The 21297-nt window shown below is 49.2% G+C and overlaps 2 protein-coding genes across 2 annotated transcripts in view; one reads left to right on the top strand and one right to left on the bottom strand.

Annotated features, from left to right (window-relative positions):
• LOC146785406 (uncharacterized) overlaps nt 1–21297 on the bottom strand; it is a 2064968-nt gene that overhangs the window by 1387125 nt on the left and 656546 nt on the right. The window contains exon 12 of the mRNA XM_085634420.1: nt 7132–7347. Within this exon, the coding sequence (XP_085490546.1) occupies nt 7132–7347 (216 nt within the window). The remainder of the gene's footprint in view (nt 1–7131; nt 7348–21297) is intronic.
• LOC146785408 (uncharacterized) overlaps nt 1–21297 on the top strand; it is a 787621-nt gene that overhangs the window by 599850 nt on the left and 166474 nt on the right. The window lies entirely within an intron of this gene.

Below are 21297 nucleotides of genomic sequence, written 5' to 3'. Positions count from 1 at the left end.
CCCATTTTTCCAAAGCCAGCCTATATGCTTTCCTTGTGCCAGGTGCCCATGACTCTGATATGAGTTTGAAAGCATCTGCCTAAAGGCCTGCGATCTGCCACTTTCTCATGAAATCTTCCGAGCCATGAGTGTTAGAAGGCCCTGCTCTACTAGAAACTGTGGCTCTCTTTCTGAGCCTGTTAATATTCCCTTGAATGTTGGTATTAAATGCTCATTTCCAGTAGGATTGGAAACCGTGCCTGGGATCTCCACAGGGGGTTATCACTACTATAATTTCTTTGTTCCTGTGGGCGTGCACTAGTAGTCTGGGAAGCATGACAAACGGAGGGAAAGCATGAGGTGTTTGACCTTTCCAACTCTGAAGGAAGGCATCCACGCCCAGGGCTTGAGGGTCCGGCTTCCAGCTGGAGAATTTGGGTAATTGATTGTTCAATCTGTCTGCAAAGAGGTCTACCCCGAAAGGTCTCCACATTGATAGGATAGAAAGGAAGATTCCCTTGTGTAATTTCCAATTGCTGCAATCTTTGAAATTCCTAGAAAACCAATCCGCAACCCCATTGCTCAGGCCTGGAATGTTTTCTGCTATTACTGAGATGCCTTTGCTCAGGCAGTAACCCAAGAAGAATTTGGCTAAATTCGTCAGACCCTTGGAGTGAGGACCCCCCATCTTGTTGACATAACGGACTACAGATACGTTGTCCATTCGAAGCATGACAGAACATTTTATTAAATCTTTGGTAACGCAACAGATTGCATAGGAGCCTGCCAGTAACTCTAAACAGTTGATGTGTAACTCAGCGACCCCCTTTGTTGAGTTGCCACATCTGGCCCCCCATCCTTCTAAGCTGGCATCTGAGTCTATCACTATCTCGGTTTTTCCCCGAAAATCGTTCTCCCATTCCATGGTTCTGCATTCTTTAACCACCACATTATTTCTTTCCTCAAATCTGTGTCCAGAGTTACAATTTGGGAGTAGGAGTGGTCTGTTCTCAATGCCTTGGCTTGGAGTCTTTGAAGAGCTCGGCAATATTGGGGAACCGCATAGATAGCTTGGATTGTAGAGGACAAGATGCCTAGAATCCTTGCTAGGGTTCTCAGATGGAAATCTTTATTTCCTAATAATTTCCTCAGTTCTTTGCAGAGTTTTCTTAGTTTCTCTCCAGGTAATTTTAATTCCCCTTGTGTTGTGTTTATAACAAAACCCAGGAACTGGGTTTCCTGGCTTAGGGTTGTGCAGGACTTTTTCTTGTTTATGATGAAGCCTAAGTGGTCTGACAGTTTTATTGTAAGGTCTGTGTGAAGAGCCACTTTTTCTTTGGATAGGGCCAGGATGTTGTCTAGCTATATGATTAGTCTTATTTCCCTTGATCTGAGCCATTCTGCTATGGGACGAAGAACTTTGGTGAAGCACCAAGGGGCTGAGGATAGCCCAAATGGGAAGCTGCAGAACTGCCAAATTTTCCCACCCCATGTGAATTGCCAGTCCCCTTTCCTTAACACATCTCTTAAAATATGTACTCCCTTCAATTTTAAGTGGTGGTAGACCACCCATCTGTTTAGGACTTTTAGGTTTATCACTGGTCTTAGTCCTTTGTCTTTCTTTTCTACTAAGAAGATACTGCTAACAAAACCACATTGTGTCCCTCCCTGTATTGCATCTTTGGCCAATAGATCTTCTTCCTCGTGATACTAGGGTTGAGTCCTTGTGGGCGAAAAACATTTCTTGGGGCATTCTTCTTTGTACTGGGGTACCAGTACATTTTGTATCCCCTCACTGTTTTTAAGACCCGAGGGTCTTCTGTCACCATATTCCAGTTCCCAGAGGATTGGGCTAGTCTCCCTCCCACCTTTTAGAGGGGTATGTGAAAGGTTTTTGGTAAGTCTTACCTGCTGAGAAACCTCTCTGTCTCCTTTCTCCTCTGAACCCACTACCACAAGTTCTCTGCTTCTGCAGATAGGAGGAGTACGAGCCGAAGCTTAACTGGAGTCTTTGACCCTGTCCGAAATAGGGTCTTGATCTGCCTTGTCCACGGCCAGGGAACCGACCCCGTGTTCTTCCGGCCATCTCAAAAACTCTACCCTGAAAGACTCTTAATATCCTTCTGGGATTTTTGAATGGAGCTGATTGCCCCCACATATCTTGCCATGTCTCGGATGAAATCATCCCCGAAGAGGAGCCCTTGAGCAGAAGCACCACCTTCTTTGGAAGCCAGTTCTATGAGTTTTGGATCAATTTTCAGCAAGACGCTCCTCCTTCTCTTGTTTGAGAGTGCAATGTTGGCATTTCCCAGGAGGCAGATTGCGCTCTGTGTCCATTTGTGTAACTCCCCTGGGTCGATTAGGGAGTCATCAAGGTAGGCACCCAAGGCCATTTTGAACAATTTTGTCAGTGAACCAGTTAGATCGAGTAGTCTATCCTGGCATGATTTAAGGCCCCTGTCAATGCCTTTTCTGGGGGTAGGGCTATTTTGTCAGGTAAGGAGGGGCGTGGGCATTCAGATCTCAGGTGTGATCTGATATCCTTGGGTATCCCTTTGCGGAGCCAAAATGAGAAGTATTCCACAATGTGTTGGGTAGGGGACACTCCATAGGGGTACGGGATGTTTAATTAAGAGAGGGTCAAACATACTTAATCTGAATGGGTCTATATTGACATTCTTAGACCCAGAGGCCCCTGGTGCTTCGTCATTAACTTTAGTGTCCTCTTTCTCAATATCTTGAATGTCAGAATCTAGATCGGAGGAGCAGGACAGCTCTATTTCATCCCCCATATCATTATCACTGTTGATTAGGATAGGAATTGGGCCTTTTGTTTGCCCTTCAGAAGTGCCCAAGGCACAGTCAAGTTCACCACCAGTGCGTGAAGTCAAAGGAAAGGAGCGTTTGGATTTGTTTAGCCCTTTTGAAGTATTCTCCCCAGTGCACCTTTTCCTTGGGGCCTTGTTTGCCCCATCTTCCCCTTCAGGGTCTCTTGAACCACCGGTTGGCCAGACTGTTTGGGAGAGGGCTTCCAATTTTTTATTTATTGTGTCATCTAGTGACCCAGTACCTTTATTAATGGCTTTGTTTATTAGTCCTTCCATTTTTTCCTCCATGCTACTCACTGAGGGTTTAAGGGACATACGGGAAGGTAAGTAGCTGTCAGCGTTGCTTGAAAAGATGGCTGTGACAGCTGGTTAGACTACAACTGCCAGAATTCATTTGGTCTCCCAAACTATCAAAATGGCAGCTGTATGTTAATTAGTAGTATCAGCCCAACTATGTAAAATGGCTACAGAGAGTTCCCTTGGAATTTTCCTCTAAAGTCCTACCTCTATTTCATTGGAACCTCTGTCATCCTTTTTTTTTTTTTTTACAACCAAGTACTATTGCTGCCTTTTCCTGACTGGTGAGTCTTTATCTTAAATTGTACAGTGTTTATTTTCCCTCTTTTGGCTTCAAATTATATCTTTTTGAGATATCATGCTGATTTTGTTACTTTAATTATTCCTGCAGGGGAGACGCTGCTTTCATAACGTGTGCTCTTCGGCTTGTCTGTTTTACTTAATTAGACAGAGCAGTATTGTGAGCCGGTTTCCCGCTGGGGGACAGCCCACGTGTGGGAGCAACGAGCCAGTTTCAGTACGAGGCCGGCTCGCGGGTAAACAAAGCAAGATGCATGGAAGGTGTCAGGGTGGTCCCGTTGCTAAGGCAGCGGTAGCATCCTGAGTTTACCTTGAAGCCGAATATGCGGCTTGAAGGCTGTGCAACCCTCTCCCGTGGGTACAAAAGGGCTTACCTGACCGTAGGACCATAGAAGCGAAGTGGACAAGATTCTGATCAAGAAACTGCTGACCTTCAACTGTCTGGACACTCTGGACTTCGCTGGACTTCGTCTGTGCCCGTGCACCATATAGACTCCGTGTAGGACTTGTGGGGCATCAAGGACAACTGAAGTATCTCCCTTGGGGTGAAGGAGTTACTCCCCTGCATTTGCCGGCACCGTAACGCAACTGACCGGTTGGCTGATCCTGAGCTGCTGTGGACTCCAAAGGCTCCAGCACCACAGGAGGTGGGTTCGTATGTTCCTTGAGGTCAAGCTGCCGTCTCCCGCCGAGTTTTAGGCCAGTATCCTCCGTGGGGACCGCATAACCTGAACACCTGTGTACAATGTCCTTTTGCAAGTGCATATGCTTGTTGGTGTTTCCCAACTAAGTGCATTGGGCTATCGATAGCCCCAACCTTTGCGCACATTTAGTACAAAGGACTCCAGCCTCATCGCACTCTGTGTGTGCCCTGCAAGCTGTGACTTTGTGAAACTGCTAGAGATCCCCTTGTGGTTCCTGTGCCTTCGGCCTGTGGGTCCATTTAAGGGAACAAAACTGCTTTTCTTGGGCTCCCCTGGTTGCTCCAAGCCTGCCCTGACTCCTCATGCTGTGGTGAGTCCTCTGGTCCTTTTTGGGCCAGACCGTAACCTTCCTTGACCTTGTTTGTGGGTTGCCGCTGCCAAGGCCTGTTGGTGCTCCCGCCAGACACCGACCCCTCAGCACTCAACTTCCTTCATGGGACAGCTCGTATTCAGCTCCTGGTCGTCCTCGACGTCTCTTGGTCCCTGCAGCTGTAGAGTCAAGGTCTCCTTTTTCACACCTGAAGCACCCAACATCAGTGGGCATTCATCTAATGAGCCCTTGGTCACTCTTGAGTGACCCAGACTGTCCCCTCTGCTTTTAGGTTCCTTCCATCAAGAATCCACCTGTGAATTCCAACTGACACTTTTCTTCTTTCCAGCAGTGGCATTTCTTTGAAGACTCCCATTGAAAACGATGGCGGTTTCCGACGCCACTTCAGCCCTATGTACCCGGCTTCCCTGGGATAGGTAACTCTGGTACTTCGGTATCCACGGGTGGGGTGGCTCTCCAACCTTCTATGTTCCAAAGGGTTTCCTCGTGATCCACTGGGAGGGGTCCTTAAACTAAAAACTGAAACCGTGACTCACTTATTGAATTGTACGTAGCACAAGGTTGTGTTCTCACACAGCACCCATCCTACGTGGGGTCCCTACTTGCTCACCTTGGGTGGTTCCTTGGGGTCCCAGCGATTCTACACCCTCTAGACACTGTCTTGACTCGAGTCGTCGTTCTTATACCACTATTTAGTATATGGTTTGGTCTCCCCCTGGAACCCTCTGTGTATTAGTGCTACTTACGATTGTTTCTGTGCTACAGTATTGTGAGGTTTGTGTTTATCTGCGTGTAACAGATACTGTGAGGTACTTAAGCTGTGTTATAATAATAAAAACATACATTTTTAACTACTGTGTGGTTCTCCTTTCATTTAACCAATACTATAAGGTTGAATTCTGGTAAAACAAGCTGCTTAACATTCCTTCAAGACTAAGCCTGAAAGCTGCTCTCCACAGCTACCACTTGGATAGCTTTCTAATGTTATCTTTGACCTCTTAAATCCCCATAAGTGTTGTTTGGACTGGTGCAAAAGTGTACTTATCTGTGAGCAGCAGCAACAAAGAAGGGAGAATGCTTGGTGCTGATGGGCTTTATAATTACTAGAATGTTATTGAAGTTCTAGATTTCTTCAATAGTTGCTGCTGTGAGCTGCGTAATAAAAGAGATTTGCATAATGTTAGCCTCCGTGTCATGCAAAAAATCAGAAGCGGTGATTAAACAGCAGGCCATCAGGCACAGAGACACAGCAGGCTATATGGGTCGTATTTGTTGGCAGCAACAGGTCATGAGGAACATATCAGTTGTCAGGGCATGAGTCGGGGTACACGTGGGTGGACTGTGTACTCCCACTATTTTCGCATGGTGAACACTGTCCACCCTACCAAGAATTTGTGCCCCACTGAATAATGGGCTGAACTTGTCCCGGTGTAATTTCCAAACACCGGGGGACACTTTCAGCAGCGCCTGCACATTGTCTGCTTTCCATCTGCAATAAGCAGCAATGTGCAGGCGGAGATGGGGCTTTCTTATTTAAGACTCCTGCTGGGCCAATAACAAAAGCCGAATTTGAGGGGTTATCAGGCCTCCTTTTGTGAGTCTCTTGGCTAGGAGCAATCCGGAGCCTCACACCTAGATATGAATGAAGCGGAGGGGAACAAAGGTTAGCACTTCACACATACTTAAGAAAGGCAGCTTTTCTCTTTGTTCAGTCCTGGTTTAGGAGATATGCATGCACTGTAAGATGTGTTGGTCTTTTCCAAAATTTACACACAGCATATTGCATTTATATAGAGCTTACTACACCTGAAGAGGCATTAAAATAATTTAAGTACCATTGTTTTTTCTTGTATAGCCCTACTCATCCCAATGCAGGGTGTCAGAGTGCTTCCCATCAACACGAGCATATTACATGTACAATACATTATATAAGTTTGTAAATGAATGTACAGGATGTGTTACATAACACTGGGGGATTGCGAGTTGTAGAAGTCAAATATCATCTTCCATAGCTCACTGTGCTATTATCCTTGCAATGCGCTCAAACGTACACATGATAGACCTGCTAAACATATATGTGAGGGTTTTAGTTCTGATGTCACTTCTTGTGATGCCACTTCCTGTAAAGTCGTGGCTTGTGATGCCACTTTCTATGATGTCAATTCCCCCACTTCTTTTTTTAGGACTTGTGCCCTCTATGTTGTTAATAACAAGCAATGAAATCAGGGGCGGACTGGCCGTAGGTGCCATTGGCCGTTTGCCCGGGAGACTGGCAGGGTGGGTCCGGTTTGGAGTGGTGGGGGCCGGTTTTGTTACTGAGGGCCGGTTTTGTTACTGAGGGCCGGTTTTGCAGTGATTCTGCAATTTCGGCCCCCGGTAACAAAAGCAGCAGTGCTGGGGGCCGGTTTTGTTAAGTAGCAGTGCTTTACACTTGCACCCCCCCCCTTCCACGGGGGTGGGGGGGGCGGTCTGACAAAATTGCCAGGACTGCTGTTGGTTCCCTGAATGACAAGCCATATGTTGTTAAGATGGTCATGCAGCAGTTGTATTTTGTTCATATAATCTGCCACTGGGTTATTTGTTTAAGCCCCTCAAGTGTGCCTTGTGGGCCGCTATATAAAGTGAGATGTGGTGCCAAATCATTTGATGAGAGCGTTAACAAGCAGGATTGAAAAAATAAAAGCTTACAAACCTGCTGGCGTTTCTGACGTCTTTGAATGGCGCTTTGCACAGCTCTTAAGGCAGCTTCGTGGTGATAAGGGGAGTGTGGGCACGATGGTGGAGATCTCCGGCGGGAAGGGGAAAGAGAGAGCACTGGCGGCGAAGAACTTCTGGAATCTTGCCCAGCAGCAGCCCTTGAACCATCAGTGGGAACGGGATCCGGACTCTCTGCCTCCATTTGGACAACCTATTGGGTGAAAAACATGAGAAAAGAGGACTTGAGCGGTTGGCTGAGAACTGGATCTCTAACACATGTAGGGGCATATGTATGAAAAAAACGTTTTGCGAGTCCTTAATAGCGAATCGCTATTAAGGACAATAATGATAGCGATTCCTACATATTCCTTAATTGCAAATCGCAAATTGTGATACGCAAATAAGGAATACCTTCCCATTCATTCCTACGGGCAATGAATGGGAAGACATTCGCAATTTGCGAGTACCCATTAGGTACTTGCAAATTGCAAATGCAATTTTAAGGGTGTCAAAAGGACACCCTGTTGCACCCCTGAAATATGCATGTGTGCACATGTGGCGCACATACATGCCCTAAGGGCATGTATGTGCGCCACATGGCACTGTGAAAAATGCAAAAAAGTGCATTTTTTAAGGAAATCGCAAATTACCACCAAGTTGAAATTGGTGGTAATTTGCAAGTTCTTAAGGCAAATTCGCACAACTTGGGTGCTTCAAGGATTACATTTAAGGAATCTCAATTTGCGATTCCTTAAATGCATTTGCAAAATAGGGAATCGCAAAATTTGCGATTCCCTATTTTGCGATGGCCTTTTTGGATGATACATCCCAAAAGGCTTTTTCCCGTTCGCAAACGGGCCGATTCTGAGAATCGGCCCGTTTGCGAACAAGAAAAAAGCTTGATACATATGCTCCTTAGAGTCTGGGTGGCAGAGAAATGAGTGAACACATCATTAATGAGCAAGAGTATGACCAGCGCCAAGACATTATAAATGCTCTAGAACATAGAAATACCTTAACTTAGGAATGACAAATTTGCATAATAAAAAATGTCAGTTACCTTGAACAATAATTAATAGTTTTACCTTGCAATAACACACAGGAAAAAACAGTCACAGTGGCATTGTGGCAATACCATTGCAGCAGTATAGAGCGAGGCATTTGCATCTGGGTGTTAGGCTACAGCTAGCTCCCAGAAACGAAGACCCTACACATGCTCATCTGTGGTTCTTCGACCTTTCTGTAGCTTGTTATGAATGCTAAACAAATCAGAACTGGTTTGCAGTTGAGGTTTTAGTGACAGGGAATACTTTCACTTTCAAATAGCTTTATTCGACAGCATGTATCATAAAAGCATCGAACAGCATCTATGCAATAAAAAAAAATCTGTACAATAAAGGACAGATGTAGTACAGAGGGTTGTTTAAAAGTCTCATGAGATAAAATTAATAGCAGCAAATTTAGTTAAAAACTTTAATCAAATTTCATAAAAATATTTCATTCTAGGATACTTTGTACATATAAGGGAGAACTCAATCATAGTAAGCAGTGTATAAGAATATTTAAGGTGCTAGTGCTATCTATATCAAAGTTAATATTTTGAGAGTTAAGTGGCAGACCAGTATAGTATATGGTTTATACACCTATGATAAGTCGTAACTGTCTACATTGGGGTCACACCTCGTGTAGCTCCGATTCTAATTAGCCTGGCTTGGCCTAAAAACGTAGCCACTGCGCATGAAAATAGGATACTAGGATAAGATTTTAGAATGCGCAGAGCGGACCGGTAGTCGCTAGTGCCCATGTCGCTGCATATTGGTTTTAACCACTTGCTCCTAGCTGTAGCATATGCAGGGCAAGCGAAGAGGACATGGGCAATGCACTCCACCGACGCTCTGCAGCACGGACAGTGCTCTGTCATATTCTCGGCTGTATGCCACTTTGCCATATAGGAGTTAACAGGGAGCGTGCCGAACCTAAACTGAATGTACAGAGTCCTATCCCGTGGGACCTGGATCACATCTAGATAGGGATCCAAACATCTAGCTTGCTTAAACAAGAGGAACTCTTCTGTCAATCTACCCAACATCGGCTTGCATAGTTCTTGACTGTCAAACCAGTCCCAATAGTATCTCTTAAGTTCCGCTTTACTGGGTGGAGTCTGGGTGTCCCATGACTCTTTAAGGGCAAGTTGCATCATCGTTTTCTTCACATATGATAGCCACTTGACCCTATTGTTCACATCCAGATTCATTACCTCCGTTAGAGCTAAGGCGTAGTTCGTAAGCTCTTCGGTACGCCGTATACAAGCCCAGAAGAGCATTGGTCGCAGCCTAGCTATAGCTCTAAACGGACGCCTACCCATATCATACATTAGTGGTGTTAAAGGGGTATTACGTGGGAGCATCACCAGATCCCTCAGAAATTTGTGCTCCGACCTGCTTATTTCGTCCACATTTTCAAACCCCCATAGCTTGGCTCCATACAGTGCCGAGCTAACTGCCTTTGCTTCATAGACTGTGAGCGCAGGGGCAACAGGCCTGCTATATGAGGAGCGATGTTCTTTGCCTGTTGCCCCAGTCACGCATCTATGATTCAATAGCATTTTGGATATATGGGGCCTCCAGAGCATTTTATCCGAGAGTCGTATGCCAAGATATTCAAAGTTCCCGACTGTTAGACTTGGGGGTCTCTGGTTGGCGCAAGGTTGCCCTTGTGTCAAGCAGGAACCCTCTCCTCTACGTCAGGGCGCAGGATAACCCCTTTTGAATGACCCTTGCTCACCCTCTAGGTGCGTGGCGTGAGCAGCCAAGGCGATTCCTCAGGCGTTGTTGGTTAAGCACTTACAATCGCACACACAGTAAATACACAATCCCCCCAGAAACGGACACCAGACTTGGATATGTAGAAAAATACGCTTTTTTATGTAAAAATAGGTATATATATCTCAGCAGACTTATCACAAGACCAATAACGTTTTCGCTATGCCACCAGGTTGTGAAGCAGGCAAATGTTCTTTGTTCGTAGTTTCAAATGGATACTTTGTAGTCTCTTGCAAATGTTACTTGTGGTTCCAGTACTTACAGAGATCGGCTCCTGCGAACGGGGAAATAAGGCGTTGCGGGCCCCGAGCCAGATACTGGAATTCTTAAGAACGTGTAGTTGCTTTCGGGAGCCGGCACGGGAGGGTGCGACTCAGCAGTGATGGGGCTCCTTTGGATCCTCTTGAGCAGGTGCGTGTAGTCAGGCAGGCGCGGCCCACGACCCTCAGCACGGCAGTGCGGGGGTCTCTTCAGCGGGGGCGGCGCGGCCTGATCTCAGGGCGAGATCGCAAAGCGGGGTCACAGGGCACGGTCCGTGCAGCTGGGGACCCGGCGGGGATCACGATCGTCGGACAAGAATTCCGGCGGGAGGGGCGATAGCGCTTCAGCGCGCTCCAATAGCAGGCGGTGGCAGAGGTGCCGGCGGCCTAGCCCGGTGTAGAGAGCGACTCCGGTCGGAGCGAGGCTCTCAAGGGGGGCAAAGGCAGGCAGGCTCCCGAGTGTCACAGCCCTAGGAGGGGCGATGAGGGGCGCAGTCTTCCTCAAGCGGGATACACACACGGCTCGAGTTTCAGGACGAGCAAAGGCACAAAGAACCCACTGGTCCTGGGGTTCTGTTCAGGGGGCAAGCTCAGATCAAGCCCTTGGAGAATGTTTAAAGCACAAAGCAGCAAAGTCTTTTCAGTAAGTCTCTTCCTCTCCTTTCTCAGCAAGGCAAGCAGCAGGCCAGCTCCTCCAGCGTCTTCTTCTCCTTCTAGTCGGGCAGAGGTTCTTTGTGGTAAAACAGGATTCTGATTTCTTAGGAGCCAGGCTCCTACTTTTATACAGTGATTCTTTTGTTCTTTAGCGCCAGGGGGCCTGGGCCTGGCCCAGTCCAGTTCTGGAGCACTTTGTTATGGTGACTCTGCTCTTTCCTTTCAGCAGCAGGGCAGAGACATCAGCCGCTCCGCAGGGGGCGGCGCCGGCTTTGTGGTGGCAGAGCACAGGTCTATTCAAGAGTCAAGGTGTACTCCTCCCACCCATCCTGGTGTCATCTCTCTACCCACCACCTGGCAGCCAACCTGTCTCTGGGGATTCCCCAACCCTGCTCCTTACTGTTGCTAGGCAGAACACACACACACAGCAGAGGAGGACTGAAATGGCCAGGTCAGTAAATACTAACTTTCTAAAAGTAGTATTTACAAACCCAGGATATTAAAATAAACTTGACTACAAGAAGTATTTTATTATTCTGAGTTCAGGCATACTAAACTTGACATTCTACCATTCTCTCTGAGTCCACTGGGGTCACAGCGTGTAGTGACTCCAGCAGCCCATTCTGGCCTATGGAGAGCAGGTAGCCTTCAATAGTGAAAAACGAAAATGGCTGTAATTCACTACTAAGACATGCCAAACACATCAGGGCATGTCCTACCTTATGCCTACAATGCACCCGGCCCTTGGGCCTACCAGAGGGGTGGCTAATATGTAGGTAAGGGAAGGTTTAGGGACTGGCAAGTGGGGGCACTTGCGCAGTCAGCGCGACAGTCCCAGACTGCACGCAGGGTCTGCGGTGGCAGACCCTAAACACATTTTACAAGGCCGCTTTCTGTGGGTGGCGCAACCAGCGCTGCAAGCCCACCAGCAGCATTGGCATTCACAAGCCCTGGCACCCCTGGTGCACTTTACTGGGGACTGACAGTAAATCCAATAAACCAATCATGAACATCAATTACAGGTACACTTTACCTAGGGAGCACTTGCACTGCGGCACGGATTAGCCGTGGCGCAGTGCCCTGAGCGGACAACACCAGCAAAACATCGAGGCACACCATCAAAAAAGTGGAAGGGAAACTCACGCCAAGGTGCCAGGTCTAACACGTGTCCCCTCCAGCTGCAATGTGGGGAGAACTACCCTTGCCCAGGGGGTTCCTCGTCACTAAGGCGGAAATACCTGGACAGACCGTCAGCGTTGGCGTGATCTGTACCAGGACGGTGTTCCACCGTGAAATCCATACCCTGTAGGGAGATGGACCACCTCAACAGCTTCGGGTTCTCACCCCTCATTTGCATCAACCATCTGAGGGGCCTGTGGTCCATCTGAACCCGGAAGTGAGACCCAAACAAGTAGGGTCTTAGCTTCTTCAGCGCCCAGACCACAGCAAATGCTTCTCGCTCAATTGCACTCCACCTACTTTCCCGGGGAAGTAACCTCCTACTGATGAAGGCTACGGGTTGGTCCCAGCCCTCCTCAGTCATTTGTGAGAGAACAGCCCCTACACCATGCTCTGAAGCGTCTGTCTGTACTAGGAATTCCTTGGAGAAGTCAGGGGCCAAGAGCACGGGCGCCGTGCACATGGCAGTCTTCAGGGTGTCGAAAGCTTTCTGACAGGTGTCAGTCCAGATCACGTTCCTGGGCTGCTTCTTGGAAGTCAGCTCTGTCAAGGGGGCAACAATCGTTCCATAGCCCTTGACAAACCTCCTGTAGTACCCAGTGAGCCCCAGGAAGGCCCTCACTGCGGTCTGCGTCTTGGGGGGTTCCCAAGCCAGGATGGTCTCAATTTTGGGTTGCAAGGGTGCCACCTTGCCACTCCCCACTTGGTGTCCCAAGTACACCACGGAACCCTGCCCGATCTGGCACTTGCTTGCCTTGATCGTGAGGCCTGCTCGGCGCAGAGCCATCAACACTTCCCAGAGGTGGCGCAGGTGTTCAGGCCAGGTGGCACTGAACACTGCGATGTCATCCAGGTAGGCGGCACTGAACGCATCCAGCCCAACCAGTACCTGGTTGACCAACCTCTGAAAGGTGGCAGGGGCATTCTTCATTCCAAATGGCATGACCCGGAACTGGAAGTGCCCATCTGGTGTAGAGAATGCTGACCTCTCTTTGGCCCCATCGGTCAAGGCGATCTGCCAGTACCCAGACGTTAAATCAAACGTGCTGAGGAACCGGGCAGCCCCCAGCCGATCAATGAGCTCATCAGCTCTGGGGATGGGGTGCGCGTCAGTCTTAGTTACTGAATTGAGTCCTCTGTAGTCCACACAGAACCGGAGTTCAGGTGTGGCTCCCGGCGCAGCAGCTTTGGGGACCAAGACCACGGGCCTGGACCAAGGACTGCTGGAGGACTCAACCACCCCTAGCGCAAGCATTTTGGAGACCTCCTCCTTAATGCAAGCTCTGACCCTGTCAGTTACCCTGTAAGCCTTGTGCTTCACAGGTAAGCTGTCTCCTGTGTCCACATCATGGACGCACCAATCTGTGACACCAGGAACCAGGGAGAACCTATCTGGAAACTGCCCCAGCAAGTGGCGGCAATCTTCCTGTTGTTCGCGCGTCAGGGTGGGTGAGAGGTTAACTCCATCCACTGACCCATCTTTCTCGGAGGCTACTAAGAGGTCAGGAAGAAGCTCGGTCTCCTCTTCCATTCCATCATCAGTGGCCAGCAGCATGCCCACTTCGGTCCTCTCTAAGTGGGGCTTAAGGCGGTTAACATGTAGGACCCTCAAAGGGTTCCTGGGAGACTGCATGTCCACCAAGTAGGTGATAGGACTTTTGCGCTCCACAACCTCAAATGGACCTGTCCACTTATCCTGAAGTGCACAAGGCTCCACTGGGGCCAAGACCCACACCTTTTGTCCAGGTTGAAGCTCTACCAGAGTGGCATTCCGGTCGTACCACCGCTTCATCTCCTCCTGGCTGGCTTCCAGATTTGCCTCAGCAAGTTGCCTGAAACGCCTAGTCTGGTTTCGGAAGGCCAGCATGTAACTGTATACATTCTGGGGAGGTTTCCTGGGAGATTGCTCCCAGCCTTCCTTTACCAAACTCAGAGGTCCTCTTACCGGGTGACCATACAGAAGCTCAAAGGGGCTGAACCCTAGAGACTTCTGTGGTACCTCTCGGTAAGCGAAGAGCAGACATGGCAAGAGGACGTCCCACTTACGCCTCATTGGACCATCTAGGCCCATGATCATGCCTTTGAGGGTTCGGTTGAATCTCTCAACCAACCCATTTCCTTGAGGGTGGTAAGGAGTGGTGAACTTGTAAGTTACCCCACACTCCTTCCACAGGGATTTCATATATGTGGATATGAAATTGGTCCCCCTGTCGCTCACCACCTCTAGAGGGAATCCCACTCGGGAGAAAATTCCCATCAGTGCTCGTCCCACCACGGGGGCCGTGACTGTCCTCAGAGGGATGGCTTCAGGGTACCGGGTGGCATGGTCCACCAAGACCAGGATGAACCTGTTGCCCAGGGCTGTCTTGGGGTCCAGAGGCCCCACAATATCAATACCCACTCGCTGGAATGGCGTACCGACCACGGGGAAGGGCTGCAGAGGAGCCTTGTGCTTCCCTCCGCTCTTACCACTTGCCTGGCAAGTCTGACAGGTTCGGCAGTAGGAATCTGAATTCTTGTGCATTTGGGGCCAGTAAAAGTGGGTGACAAGCCTGTCATAGGTCTTGTCCATCCCCAAATGTCCTGCTAAAGGCACATCATGAGCCAGCCCCAGTAGGAAGGTTCTGAACTTCTGGGGTACCACCAGCACACGGGCTGACCCAGGTTCAGCAGCCTTAGGCTCGGAATACAGGAGGTCACTCTCCCAGTACACGTAGTGTGTTTTGGCCTGAACGCCATTGGCCTGGTCTGCAGCCTGCTGCCGCATACCCACGAGAGAAGGGCATTCTTTCTGCTCCCTGCAGAATTCCTCCCTGGAGGGACCTCCTTCTTGCTGCCAATGGGTCAGCTCAGGCAGGTCTCCCAGTTCGGCAATCTGTTCCCCGGTAGGCTCCAGGGCATCCCCCTCAGGGTCTGCTTCCTCCTGGGCCGTGGGAACTTCGGGGGCCGGTTTCCCGCGCCTCCTGCGCCTTCTCCCTAAGGCCGGTTCCTGGACCTCTCCCTCAGGCTCCAGGACCCTCTCAACACCCCTACTGGCTGCCATGGACCGGGTGGTCACGCACGCCCAGTCGGGTAGACCCACCATCCTCAGATGCGTGGTCTTCTCCACCTTTTCCCAAGGGGAGCTCTCCAGGTCGTTCCCTAGCAGACAGTCTACAGGCATGTCAGTTCTCACAGCGACTTGTAGAGTACCAGAGACCTCCCCCCACTCAAAGGGAACTTGAGCCATTGGACAACGACTCTCTACGTTGTCAGCATTGACAACCCTACAGTAGGCATTGGGTACAATCTGCTCTTGAGACACCAGGTGTTGCCTCACCGAGGTCACGCTGGCTCCTGTATCTCTAAGAGCCTCAACCTTCTTTCCATTGATGGTCACTACTTGCCCATATTTCTTAGTGTTAGAGGGTAAGTAGGTTTCAGGGACCATCTCACTGTCTCCTAGCGAGACTAGGGTCATATGCGCAGGACCCCCACCCTCCTGGACTGCTACCTCCTCCCCAAAATTAACATTAGCTACTTGCCGGGGTGGAGCACCAGTGGGTGCTGTCTTACCAAACAGGCGACACTTAGGATCAGAGGCAATGTGACCCGGGTCACCACACCTGTAACAATTGAAGGGCCCCTTTGGAACAGGCCTACCTGTCGGGGCCCCGTTCTGCTGCGGGGATGGGGGAGGCTGAGAACCCTTCTGCTGGTTCTCTTGGGAATTACTTTGGGGGCCTTTTTGGAACCCCTTCTGTTTACCCTTATCCCCCCCACTCTTCTGCTGGGGACCCTGCCCACCTTTGGCGGAGTCTCCTACTTGACCCTTGTGGACCCTGGTGCTGAGCCAGCGGTCCGCCTCCTCAGCAAGCTTCCTCGGGTTGGACAGCTTGCTATCAATCAGGTGCTGGCGTAGCTCAGGAAAACATTGACTGGACAAGTGCTCCCATGCAATTAAATCAAGCAGCCCTTGATAATCATTCACTTTGCTACCCTTCACCCAACCATCCAGTGCTCTGCAGAAAAAAGTTACATACTCCACATACGTACTCTCAGGGATCTTCTTAGTCTCCCTCTGTCTATATAGCTCAGGAGTTAACCCATACCTAGTCATTAAAGCTTCCTTCATATGGGGGTATGAGGTCTGGACTTCTAGGGGCAAATCTAACAGGGTGTCACGCCCTTCAGCAAGGAACCTTCCCCACAACCCCGCTCCCCAGTCTTTCTCAGGGACCCGGTGTGAAGACATGGCTACCTCGTAGGCCCTAAACCACTGCCCTATGTCATCCTTCCTAAAATACTCCTTAACTACATCTTTGGGGATGTACACCTTGGACTCTACCTGCACCGGTGGAGTGCTGCCACCAGAAGGAGCGGTGTCCAAACTTTTCGCCTTCAGCGCCAACTCCTTCAATCTGATATCATGATCGATTTGGCGTTGTTGTGCCTCCAAGGCCAACTTCTGCTTTTCCATTTCCATTTGTCCTGCCAACTTTGCCATCTCCATTGCATGCGCCCGGTCTGCTGCCCTGTCTGCCAGCTCCTCTGGCGACAGGACTCTGCTGGGCTCCCCAAGGTTGTCGGGTGGAACGATGTCCCCCGCATTCTGTGGGTCTCTTGACTCTTTCCAGGCTCTCAACGCCTTGGTGTACTGGACCTTCCTCTTGAATCCAGCATGGGGAACCCGGAGTTTTACACTGTAGCCTTTCAATTGCTCTACTGTGCATCCCTCCAGTCCCTCCCAATCCACCTCATCTATTCCAGAAATCACAGAGAGTGCTCTTCCAGCAGGGAGTGAGCCAGGCATGGCTGTCGCAATGGTCGATGTCTCAACAGTTCAAACAATGAAAACCTGTGGCTGCGTTACTTGGTCTGCTCTCACTATCTGGTGATTAATAATTCACTGTATGCAAATTACAAATGCAAATCCGAAATCCCAGCCGCTGCCAACAATGTTAGACTTGGGGGTCTCTGGTTGGCGCAAGGTTGCCCTTGTGTCAAGCAGGAACCCTCTCCTCTACGTCAGGGCGCAGGATAACCCCTTTTGAATGAACCTTGCTCACCCTCTAGGTGCGTGGCGTGAGCAGCCAAGGCGATTCCTCAGGCGTTGTTGGTTAAGCACTTACAATCGCACACACAGTAAATACATCAATCCCCCCAGAAACGGACACCAGACTTGGATATGTAGAAAAATACGCTTCTTTATGTAAAAATAGGTATATATATCTCAGCAGACTTATCACAAGACCAATAACGTTTTCGCTATGCCACCAGGTTGTGAAGCAGGCAAATGTTCTTTGTTCGTAGTTTCAAATGGATAATTTGTAGTCTCTTGCAAATGTTACTTGTGGTTCCAGTACTTACAGAGATCGGCTCCTGCGAACGGGGAAATAAGGCGTTGCGGGCCCCGAGCCCGATACTGGAATTCTTAAGAACGTGTAGTTGCTTTCGGGAGCCGGCACGGGAGGGTGCGACTCAGCAGTGATGGGGCACCTTTGGAACCTCTTGAGCAGGTGCGTGTAGTCAGGCAGGCGCGGCCCACGACCCTCAGCACGGCAGTGCGGGGGTCTCTTCAGCGGGGGCGGCGCGGCCTGATCTCAGGGCGAGATCGCGAAGCGGGGTCACAGGGCACGGTCCGTGCAGCTGGGGACCCGGCGGGGATCACGATCGTCGGACAAGGATTCCGGCGGGAGGGGCGATAGCGCTTCAGCGCGCTCCAATAGCAGGCGGTGGCAGAGGTGCCGGCGGCCTAGCCCGGGGTAGAGAGCGACTCCGGTCGGAGCGAGGCTCTCAAGGGGGGCAAAGGCAGGCAGGCTCCAGAGTGTCACAGCCCTAGGAGGGGCGATGAGGGGCGCAGTCTTCCTCAAGCGGGATACACACACGGCTCGAGTTTCAGGACGAGCAAAGGCACAAAGAACCCACTGGTCCTGGGGTTCTGTTCAGGGGGCAAGCTCAGATCAAGCCCTTGGAGAATGTTTAAAGCACAAAGCAGCAAAGTCTTTTCAGTAAGTCTCTTCCTCTCCTTTCTCAGCAAGGCAAGCAGCAGGCCAGCTCCTCCAGCGTCTTCTTCTCCTTCTAGTCGGGCAGAGGTTCTTTGTGGTAAAACAGGATTCTGATTTCTTAGGAGCCAGGCTCCTACTTTTATACAGTGATTCTTTTGTTCTTTAGCGCCAGGGGGCCTGGGCCTGGCCCAGTCCAGTTCTGGAGCACTTTGTTATGGTGATTCTGCTCTTTCCTTTCAGCAGCAGGGCAGAGACATCAGCCGCTCCGCAGGGGGCGGCGCCGGCTTTGTGGTGGCAGAGCACAGGTCTATTCAAGAGTCAAGGTGTACTCCTCCCACCCATCCTGGTGTCATCTCTCTACCCACCACCTGGCAGCCAACCTGTCTCTGGGGATTCCCCAACCCTGCTCCTTACTGTTGCTAGGCAGAACACACACACACAGCAGAGGCGGACTGAAATGGCCAGGTCAGTAAATACTAACTTTCTAAAAGTAGTATTTACAAACCCAGGATATTAAAATAAACTTGACTACAAGAAGTATTTTATTATTCTGAGTTCAGGCATACTAAACTTGACATTCTACCATGCTCTCTGAGTCCACTGGGGTCACAGCGTGTAGTGACTCCAGCAGCCCATTCTGGCCTATGGAGAGCAGGTAGCCTTCAATAGTGAAAAACGAAAATGGCTGTAATTCACTACTAAGACATGCCACACACATCAGGGCATGTCCTACCTTATGCCTACAATGCACCCGGCCCTTGGGCCTACCAGAGGGGTGGCTAATATGTAGGTAAGGGAAGGTTTAGGGACTGGCAAGTGGGGGCACTTGCGCAGTCAGCGCGACAGTCCCAGACTGCACGCAGGGTCTGCGGTGGCAGACCCTAGACACATTTTACAAGGCCGCTTTCTGTGGGTGGCGCAACCAGCGCTGCAAGCCCACCAGCAGCATTGGCATTCACAAGCCCTGGCACCCCTGGTGCACTTTACTGGGGACTGACAGTAAATCCAATAAACCAATCATGAACATTAATTACAGGTACACTTTACCTAGGGAGCACTTGCACTGCGGCACGGATTAGCCGTGGCGCAGTGCCCTGAGCGGACAACACCAGCAAAACATCGAGGCACACCATCAAAAAAGTGGAAGGGAAACTCACGCCAAGGTGCCAGGTCTAACACCGACTCTCTCAAGGGGGGTGCCATTAAGTGTGAAATTGTTCCTGAAAGATTTAAAAGCCATAAGCTTTGTCTTCATGGTATTAATAACTAAGCCCCGAGCATCACAGAAGGATTGATATTTGCACAACAATTTTTGAAGCCCAACTGGAGTCTTTGCCACCAACAAGGTATCGTCGGCGAACAGAAGTGTTGCCACTTTGTCACCCAATAGAATAGGCGCGTCGGCTGGGTCCTCCTGAAGAAACTTCACCACCCCGTTCACATACAAGGACAACAGGGTTCGACCCATCACGCAACTCTGGCGCACTCCCTTGCCAACAGGAATCTGCTCCGTTAACTGGCCTTGGTTGCCCCATCTCACCTGAGCGTAATGACCCTAGTGGAGACGGATTAAAAGATTAAGAATTAATGATGGGATGCCCATATCATTTAGAATCTGCCACAATTTGGTCCTCGGTACCAGGTCAAACGCTGTTTTGAGGTCAATAAATGCCATATAGAGGCTACCCTTCCCAATTAGAACAACTTTCCAATATATGAGCATTAGCCTGAAAACCTGATCGATTGCCTCGGTATTTGCCCTAAAGCCTGCCTGATTTTTTGTTTTTTTTGTTTTTTTTAAACAGACTTTTATTGAGTTTCAGAAAATAAGACATTCAATTCCCCCGCCCACTAACTGGCCACCAGAGGAAGCCAGGATGTAGTATAACGGCCAGCCCGCCAATCTGAGTACAAAGTCACACCTCTCTTCCCATAAGGCGTCTGTGATGCAATGCAGTCCGTCCGCAGGGTTGATCCAGAACAATGGTGTGATGCAATAAAAAGTCCCCCCACCCCTCTCCCTTTCAAAATCCCCCAACAGAACCCCCCACCCCAACCACCCTCCCAAGCATGTCGTCAGCTTCTAAGTTATGCAAGAGGGCAATGAAGCCTCCCGTCCCACCTGTCAGACTTCTCATCCCGCAGGGCACAGCAGTGAGTGTATCAAAAGACCCTAAAGCCCGCCTGATAATGTGAAAGGATATCCCCCTCTTCAGCCCATACTTGTATTCTCTGGAGGAGGACCCTACTTAGCACCTTTTGCATTACATCAGGGAATACTTAGGTGGTTTATGTCAGTTCTACACAAAAATCGATTTAAAAGGAAAAAAAAAACTTTAACTAAGAAGAATTAAAAATCTTTAAAAAGAAAAAAGGGCCTTAAACTGTCCCTCACATGAAAAAATCCTAAACACATTTCTAGATGCTTTAGAAACACTTTCTAGCATTTTAAATAGTCCTGGAACTGATTAAAGCCAAAACGAAGACATTGAACCACGCTGACGGAGGAACAACGTACACATCATAGGTGTTGCATAATTAATGGCCACAGGGAAAATTGAAATATTCGTAGCGACATTGTCAAAGAAGGTCAGTGAGCAGAACATAGCTGTCAATGTTTGTCATGGAATATGCTCATTGCTCACCAGCATCCAAGCTGCCAGTACGCCTCCTATACTACCAGCATAGAGACGCTTGTTTATGTTTTGCATGCAGAAATGCCATCTCTCATGTCAGGGTAGCCAAGAGCAATGGCGGGCATTTACAATAGATAGTAAAGAAAACAATCATTTGTGATGCAATAGGTCTCGCATTTGCAAGAGTTTGAGCTATTGGCATTGTAAATGACAATGCCTTTTAATAATGTGTTGGTTTTTAAAACCTAAATAAAAGTTAAGTTGACAAACAAATGTTTTTTATTTTTGGAAATGTGCCCCATGCCGCCCTTTCACTTTAATGGCAGCCAAGCCCCTTTCTTTAGACAGGGCCTGTCTAAAGGTGTGCGGCCGTCAAAAAGGGGAAGCGTGGTATGGTGCACTTACAACAAAAAAGCATTTGTTTGTCAAGTTGACAAAGAAATGTGTTTTTTTTTTGCAAAAGCGCCCCATGCCGTTCACTAATATTTAAAGTTGAAGCGCGGCGGCGCATCGCAAAAAAAATTATTTGGCGAGGGACACATAAAGTAAGGTGTGCACTGGTTAAAGAAAGGCGCACGCAGGTTAAAAAAAATAAAAGCAGTTGGGAGCATGTCCTGGCAGCC

Source organism: Triturus cristatus, chromosome 11 (genome assembly GCF_964204655.1).
Source record: "Triturus cristatus chromosome 11, aTriCri1.1, whole genome shotgun sequence".
In the NCBI taxonomy this organism is placed as follows: Eukaryota; Metazoa; Chordata; class Amphibia; order Caudata; family Salamandridae; genus Triturus; species Triturus cristatus.
Note: the sequence above shows the minus strand (reverse complement) of the source record. Positions and strands in the feature narration are given on the sequence as shown.